The sequence below is a fragment of the Mesitornis unicolor genome, unplaced genomic scaffold (genome assembly GCF_000695765.1).
Source record: "Mesitornis unicolor isolate BGI_N332 unplaced genomic scaffold, ASM69576v1 scaffold7831, whole genome shotgun sequence".
NCBI lineage: Eukaryota > Metazoa > Chordata > Aves > Mesitornithiformes > Mesitornithidae > Mesitornis > Mesitornis unicolor.
Window position 1 is genome coordinate 27,200 of NW_010165718.1, and position 8,543 is coordinate 35,742.

At 44.9% G+C, this 8,543-nt stretch overlaps 1 protein-coding gene across 1 annotated transcript in view; it reads right to left on the bottom strand.

Annotated features, from left to right (window-relative positions):
* Positions 1 to 8,511, bottom strand: part of LOC104548646 (tubulin polyglutamylase TTLL5-like) — a gene marked incomplete at its 3' end in the record, with an annotated part of 34,386 nt that extends 25,875 nt beyond the window's left edge. Inside the window, exons 1-4 of the mRNA XM_010194725.1 lie at positions 8,489 to 8,511; positions 7,549 to 7,650; positions 7,330 to 7,421; positions 4,905 to 5,012 (exon numbers count right to left, since the gene is read on the bottom strand). Of these exons, the coding sequence (XP_010193027.1) occupies positions 4,905 to 5,012; positions 7,330 to 7,421; positions 7,549 to 7,650; positions 8,489 to 8,511 (325 nt within the window). The remainder of the gene's footprint in view (positions 1 to 4,904; positions 5,013 to 7,329; positions 7,422 to 7,548; positions 7,651 to 8,488) is intronic.
* Positions 8,512 to 8,543: the final 32 nt, after the last annotated feature.

The following is an 8,543-nucleotide window of genomic DNA, read 5'->3' on the forward strand; positions in this document are numbered from 1 at the left end:
GTCAACTGCTACCACTAAGAAAATTAAATGCTCGTAAAGAACAGTAAGGTAGATGGTTAAGAACTTGTGATTAGATACAAATGAAGATTTTTTAAGCATTTAGCTCCATGTCAGCACCACTCAAGCAGTACAGTAGTTTATTGTTTGCTCTATACTGTCTTAATGTAGGGGTGATTAGAAGCATAAGCCTGACCAATTCAGCCTTAGGACACAGAAGCAGCTAAGTAAAAAACTCATTGCTTTGGTAGGATCAACAAATATATCTATTATCCCATCCTGCCCTGCCTTCTTGATTGCAGAAAAGCTCAACAGTGTCACCCCTGGGTTGACTAAAGCTGTGAATGAAACAGGGGACTTCAATCCATTGCTTCTTCAGGCTCGTGTTTCAGTGAGTACAGAAAATAGCGCTATGCTGGATGCTGGCCAAAAAACATGCTGCACCCAGTTGCCTTCATTTCATCTGCTACTAAACCATCCTGCAGAGATATTTTTCAGACTGTCTGAAAGCAGGCCTCACTCAGTTTTCCAGCCTACCCAGAAGTGCTTACTCCAGAAGGAAGAACAATGCAGTCTTTAATAGGCTTGCACACATGTATCCCTATCGTACCTCCTGCTCCCACTGAGATGTCGTGTGCCTCAATATCAGTGCAAAATGCAGTTTCTCTTAAAAAAGGCTCCAGATGTAACCAAAAACTCAGCTGGTGACCAGGTTAAGACAATGCAGTGGTTCAGAGTCCTACAGCACATCCTCTTCTGGAGCTACCAGTCAAGAGAATTTTATAGAATCACAGAATGGTTTGGGCTGGTAGGGACCTCAAAGCTCACCCAGTCCAACCCCTGCCATGGGCAGGGACACCTCCACCAGACCAGGTTGCCCCAAGCCCTGTCCAACCTGGCCTTGAACACTTCCAGGGAGGGGGGAGGGGGCATCCACAGCTTCCTGGGGCAACCTGTGCCAGTGCCTCACCACCCTCAGAGTGAAGAATTTCTTCCTAATATCCAGTCTAAATCTACTCCCTTCCAGTTTAAAGCCATTACCCCTCATTCTATCACTACTTGCCCTTCAGGAACTGGAAGACTGCTGTAAGGTCTCCCCAGAGCCTTTTCCTCTGCAGGCTGAATAACCTTAACTCTCTCTGTCGGTCCTCATAGTGGAGGTGCTCCAGCCCTCTGACCATCTTCATGGCCCTCCTCTGGACTTGCTCCAACAGGTCCATGACCTTCTTTTGTTGAGGACTCCAGAAATGGACGCAGTACCGCAGTTGGGGTCTCATGAGAGCAGAGTAGAGGGACAGAATCACCTCCTTGACCTGCTGCTCATGCTTCTTTCGATACAGCCCAGGATGCAGTTCGTCTTCTGGGCTGCAAGTGCACATTGCGAGCTCACGTTGAGCTTCTCATCAGGCAGCATCCCCAAGCCTTTCTTCTCTGGGCTGTTCTTAATTTATTCTCTGCCCAGCCTGTATTTGTGCTTGAGATTGTCCCGACCCAAGAACCTTGCACTTGGCCTTGTTGAACTTCACAGAGTTTGCATGGGCCCACCTCTCAAGGTCCCTCTAGATGGCACCCCTTCCTTCCAACGGGTCAACCACATGGCATACCTTGGTGTTGTCAGCAAACTTGCTGAGGGTGTACTCAATGCTACTGTCCACGTCACCAAAAGTGTTCAACAGCACCAGTCCCAATATCAAACCCTGTGGAACACCACTCGTCACTCATCTTCACTCGGACATCGAGCCATTGACCGCAACCCTTGGAATGCAATCATCCATCCAATTCCTTATCCACCAAGTGGCCCATTCATTGAATCCATGTGTCATCAATGTAGAGGCCAGGATGCTGTGCAGGACAGTGTCAAATGCTTTGCACAAGTCCAAGTAAATTATGTCAGTTGCTCTTCCCTTATCCACCAATACTGTAATGCCATTGTAATAGGCTGCCAAATTTGCCCATGGTGGAGCCATATTGGTTGCTATCGATCACCTCCTCATTTTCCAAGTACCTTAGCAGAGCCTTCAGGAGGATCTGCTCCATGATCTTGCCAGGCACAGAGGTAAGACTGACTATCGTGTAGTTCCCTGGGTCTTCCTTTCTTCCCTTGTTGAAAATGAGGGTTTAGTTTCCCCTTTTCCAGGCAGTGGGAACTCCACTGAAGTGTCATGACTTTTCAAATACGATGAAAAGTGGTTTTCCAACTTTTTCTGCCAGTTCCCTCAGGACCCGTGAATGGATTTTATCAGGTCCCATGGACTTGGGCACCTTCAGGTTTTTTAGATGGTCTTGAACCTGCTCTTCTCTTACAGTGGCTTGATCTTCCATCTCTCAGTCCCTGCCTTTGCCTTCTGTGACTTTGGCAGTGTGGCTAGAGCCCTTGCCAGTGAAGACTGACGCAATAAAGTTGTTGAGTACCTCAGCCTTCCCCATATCCCACATGAATTTTTACTCGCAGTTTAATTTTACAGAAGAAATTATTAGCTAATCATAAAGAATAAAATAAAGGCTTGAGATCACATTGTTAAAAGAACGCATGAATGCTTCAGAGGAACAAAACTAGCATGCATCCCAAGTCCTCTCAGAACTGATTATTACCAGAATGCAGTAAACAGCTCACATGACATGGCCAAAAGGGGACTCACTACAATATTTTCACAATTGTCAGCAGCACTCTGCTCTGACATTAAAAAAAAAAAAAATCATCCTGACCTGCCACTCCCACCTTCTAGACAAGCATGGGTACCTGGAACCATACAGACTGTCTCATCAGTCTTATTTTAGAACATGAAGCAGCCATGAACAGAGTCTCTTCTCTTATATCTAGAAGACAAGTATATTACATAAAAAAATACTTACTTGGGAAAGGAATAAAGCACCACAGCAGTGCTAAACTGTCAGAGAAATAAAGTGGGCAACCTCATCGAGCAAATAAGTAATTGTGATTTAATTTCTAGCAAGAAGGTGGAAACTGTGCTGGAGTCCCTTTCTCTAGAACAGCATTACAAAGACTAGAGTAGAATATACATTGAGTTAGTCATACTTCTCTAGAAGCTTTCAAAAAAAAGGGCCTACCTCTGTTATCTGAATCTCAGATAAAGGTTTCTGAAGTCTGAGAAAGACTGATCATTTGAAAAGCTTCTCAGGACACACATGCGGTCTCATTGTTCACAGCCTAGAATGAAAAAAAAGGCTCTTGGGAGCCTCTGCACACTGCCTCAAAATCTTCATTTCCAAGTTTTCTCCCCCATGTCAACAGCTACGAACTCTGCCATTCTGAACATTTCCAGCTAGAAAAACTGCCTTTTTTACAACAGGGTTAAAAGTGGCAAAACCAAAGAGCATCAGAACAAGAGACACAGATGAAGAATGAGCCATATAGCATGACAAGGGAAGTTCAAATCCTTGGGACAAGGACCACCACTTAATTGTGGGGGAAGGTGGCAGAAAGTACTGAGCTCTGGAAATGCCTCAGGCTCCCTAGGGAAGCAGTATGGCTCCTACTTAAGCTCTCTTTCCTGGGAAGCTCTTAATTTATGTTTACACTGAAATAAATGGAACAAAACAGTTTATTTGTGGGGGAGCATCTGAGAGGGTGGTTAGTGCAGCCCTGGGGAGGCAGCAGGAAGTGGGATAACCTCAGAGCCAGGCCCAGCAGAAAGTACATGAGGAACATTAGTTTCCACATACAGAGCTCAGAGGAATCTAGAAACACAACTGAGGGAAGAAAAGGGAGAATCAAAAAAAGAGGCAGTTAAAGTTTTTTTTTATATATATCTTTTTATTTAATCCAGTTGTTGATATTCCTGAGTAGCTGATAAACTGCTACCTCACTAAAACTGCTATCTAACTCATAAATGCCCATGTATGTCAAGGTTCTCCAACCTTGGAACAAAGGCATCAGAATCAGTCAGGAGGAGTAAGGCCAAAGAGGTAGCTAGTTTGGCAGATAACTAAACAACATATCAGCCATGGCTCCTCCTTGATTCATGACTGTCTCATCATCCTTGAATATCTAAGATGGCAGCATTTATGTTAGTGTTGAAAGCTGCAGAGTTGTCAACACCCAAATGCAATGCAAGGACCACACAAACGGACTTACCTGTCACAGCTAGTTTAAATAGAAGTCCCAACACCTAAACACAGGACAGCTTAAGCCAAGCTTGGTCTTTGGTTTAAGCACTGACTGAGATTAATTCTAGAACCATTTCCCCTGTCCCAAGACTCCATCTCTGTGCGTGTATCCACATGAGTGAAAGGTGGCTAAGAGCAGGAGGAGGCCTCTTTAGGGAAGGTTGGGAAGCCGCCACTGGAAAGCAAGAGAAGGCACACTGTGGTACCAGCCGCTGCTTTCTGGACCTTGTCCCAGCATCTGCTGCCAGCGAGTTCTCAAATCCCTCTGCCAGCACACAGTACTGCATCCAGCTTCTGTCACAGATAGGCTCTGACGCCACCATGTGGTACTCTCACACAGAAGCATCACCACCACTGTCACCCCAGGCACTGCACTACACATTCCTCCCTAGTCCTCAGATGCATGTAGGACAATAATTCAAAACTACATTGGGTACATGGCCCAATAGAAAACATTAAATGCTCTAAAGTGATGTTTAATCATCCACAGCCATCCTTTGCAAGGGCACTAGTGGGTCAGTAACTTCAACTTTCCAGCACTTGCCCAACTCCCTTTCAAGTCCCATCATCTAGCATGAGATTCTGATGAACGATACTGGCACAGGGACAACTGGGATTCAATGTCCCCTGCCCTCACAGAGGCCTACACTGAGGAAAAAAAAAAAGCAGTATCTGGCTTTCTTGCAACAGGGAATGCACGTTTCTCTGTAGCATCAGAAAGCCACAAGTTTCAAACAGTACACAAGAGCCAATCAACAAAGATGCCCCCAGTGCCTTACCAAAGCAGCAGCCGCGATGTGAAAGAAAAGTTTTACAAGCTGTGGCAATGGCCAGCTCAGCAGAAACTACAGTCTTGATAATCAGGTCCTCCACGTTGGCCATCAGTGCTGAAGGAGGGGAGGAGGAAAAAAAAACAAGGGAAAAAGTAGATTGTGAAGTAGCACACGATATCCAGAAAAACATGACAATATGGACATGGACAGATACCTTTGTGAATCAAAGCATGTGAGAGCTTATGGATGACAAAGCAACAATGTTTGGAAATCCATGCAAGCGTAAATATATAGATACGTGCGTAAGTATCCTAGTGCAAAAAATACAAATGAGAATGATAAAAGTGAGCGGATGTATAGTGCAAGAAAGCAGAAACATGTGGCAAGCACATCAGCACAAGTCAGCTGGAGTCTGATCACCACCCATTCAGAGCATTAGGAAGGATTAAACAAGAGTGGGTTAGTGAGATAAGCCCTTAAACTACAGAGAATAAACCATAGCCACCATGCAAGCATAAATATATAGATAGGTGCGTAAGTATCCTAGTGCAAAAATACAAATGAGAATGATAAAAGTGAGCGGATGTATAGTGCAAGAAAGCAGAAACATGTGGCAAGCACATCAGCACAAGTCAGCTGGAGTCTGATCACCACCCATTCAGAGCATTAGGAAGGATTAAACAAGAGTGGGTTAGTGAGATAAGCCCTTAAACTACAGAGAATAAACCATAGCCACTGAGATACAAAAACTTTTCTTGTGGTTTCTTAAGAGATAACTGTTCGGTGATGTTGCACCTTCCTCTAAAGCAGCTGTTCCGGTATCATGATTCGCAAATCATTTCAAAATGATATGACTAGTGACAGCTCCCAGTCCTTCTGACCTACAGATAATCTGCAGTTTCAGTAAGGAAGCTCTCTCCAGCTCTTGTATGAGCCTGTGAACAGAGCTCAAGAGCAGGAATCTGAGCTGACAGAGGGAGCAAATGGCAAGAGAAGACACATGGTAGATGTAGACCTGGATTTTACCTGGGCTCGGGATGAGTCATGCAATAGAAGGAACACCACACTTAGTTTCTGTTATCAAGGACAAACAACAGAGCAGTGAGAGGAGAAGAGAATGAACTAGGAATGGAGTCCTGGTCTGCAAAGTTAGTAGGGATGATAGGGCAGCCTTTGCCACCCCTCAAAGGGAGCACAAGAAAACACACAAGACCTCCAGCAAACGCACACAGACAGTTGCTAACCCCTGTCCCAAAGAACAGCTAGTACAAACCACCCGGCAAGAGTTCGACTTAGGCCTACAATTACTACTTCTCATGTTCAGATGACGACATGCATGGACCTGAACAATTACAGAGGAGCACGCAAGCAAATTCAGATGTGAACTTCTGTGCCAGAAGACGACAAAGTGGAAGCAACACAGCATGGGAATGTCTGAAGTGCACATAAACATCCCGGAGCACAAAAACGTTGCCAGCCCAGCCAAGGCCAGCAGTTTTCAGCCAGCATTCTGCCTCCCTATGACCAGAACCAGATGCATCAGAGAAAGGTGCAAGAAGCCTTGTAATGGATAGTTAGAGAAACCTGCTTGCATTGCTTAGCAGATTACTTAATTATTGAGTGCAGGTTTTATACTTTAGGTTGGGGTGAGGTGTGGAAATGTGTCAATACAAATAACTGTGTGTACACAGCTAACTGAAAACATGGTGCAAGTGTTGGACAGCCATGCACACATATGATAGGGGAAAAGTCTACTTCCATCTGAAAGCCAGATTCAAACCCCTTCCTCCAACATCTAAGTGTTCCCTGGCAGCATTTGCAATATGGGCATAGCTGCTATCAGTAGTGTTACTGATGCCTCAGTATCACAGGTAATTTATCCCTTAAAGGATATACCTGGATTCTGCTCTGTAGATGCATTTACTCCCAGCAGACCTGGCAAAGGTGTGGAAGAGGGAGCTATTTTATATGAAACACAGACTGAAATGAAAACACCCAGCAAAAACCTGAGCCATGGAAAGATGACACCACATCCAAGAGTCATTCAAACTGGCACAGTTCTCCAGAGGTTGGTCACTCATCAGACTGAACAGGCCATGGGAGCAGTAGAGGGAGGGAAGCTTTTAGAAGGAATAGAATGACCTTAAGAAATGGGAAATGTAGGTAAAATATTAAGAAACACACCCTGAGAAAGTCTCAGAATATTATTTGCAAAAGGAAGGGGTAGGGCTCATCTCTGGGGATAGGACTCATCTTTGGGGATAGAGAATAAATGCACAGCTCTAGCAAGTAAGCTGTAAGGAACAACGCTTCCCTCCACCCTGCTCTGGTGCTAAATGGGACTCACTGGGGCTCTTCCCTGGCTTCTTAGGATTCGCACTAGTGAGATGAAGATCCAGCAGAGGAATAAAAGAACAAGATCTGTACTGACCTGCGGTGTCTCTCCCCTCTTGTTTTAAGTACCTCAGCATTGCACTCATGCTCCACTTGTTTCCATAATCCTCTACTTCAGGATCATCACAGCTGAAAATAAATGAAAGAAGCAAGTTGACACCTCTGGCCTACCTCTATGGACTTGCACCAGCCTTAGTACAACTTAGGTAAGCCGACTCTGCCTCTGGAGACCAAGTGCCATTTTCCAGCCAAGTACCTGACATAATCTCCGCTCTTCTTGTTGACACTGTAGTTGGTCAGATGCATGAACTGGTTTTTAATGTTCTTGGATGTCTGGTCATACCTGACTGTTGCAAACCTGTAAAGAGGGATAAAGATTCACAGTACTTCTTGAACAAGTGGCGTGTTTGCTAAATATGACCTACTACCTAGACCACTCCAACAACAGGAGCTAGGGCGAGAATGCACATAATGAGACTTCATCAAATGCAACCTCTCCTCAAACAATACAGTTCATTCTCAAGGGTCACATTCTCCTGGGAGTTTTCAGTCTAACAGCACACACATCGTGCTAGGCACGTTTTTTCTCAACTGCTTATATTTGTGGTCCTCGGGCGGTCTGGGTAAACAGGCCACTTTGCTTTAGACAGTCACAGTCCCCTCAGTTTCTCAACAGGATTTACCACAAATACGTAAGGCCCACTGGTCCTGAGAAATGCTCCTGAAATGGTCCTGAGAAGACTTCAGAGAAATCATACTACATAGGCGTACCACAGTCGATACCTTCTGAAGTCCCACACAGCACAGTTCAGTTCTTGTGTACTCCAAGGATGCCATAGGAAAGACTGAGAGTGCGAACAGATTTCTACCAACTACACAGCCTACAACTGCCAATCCTCTTCAGAAGCATGCAGGAAACCAGATACAACCTGCAGGCCAGACCAATTTGTCAAACAAGGCAGCATCTGCTCAGGGTGCAGTCATTCTCAGGGACTATACAGCCCTTTCATATCTCAAAGATGTCACCTAGCTGTGTACAAGGAAAGGGACTGTAGGGGAAGATTGCAATCAGGAATAAGACACTGCTACAAGCCTATCTAGTCTGCATATGGACCCTATTACAGCCAACAATACTACAGTTTAACCAGCCTGTTTATCATGGAAACAGTGGCAACCTCTTCATTAAAAGGCATTACCTTACTGTAACCAAGTACCCCATCACCACTCACAGAATCACAGAATCGCTCGGTT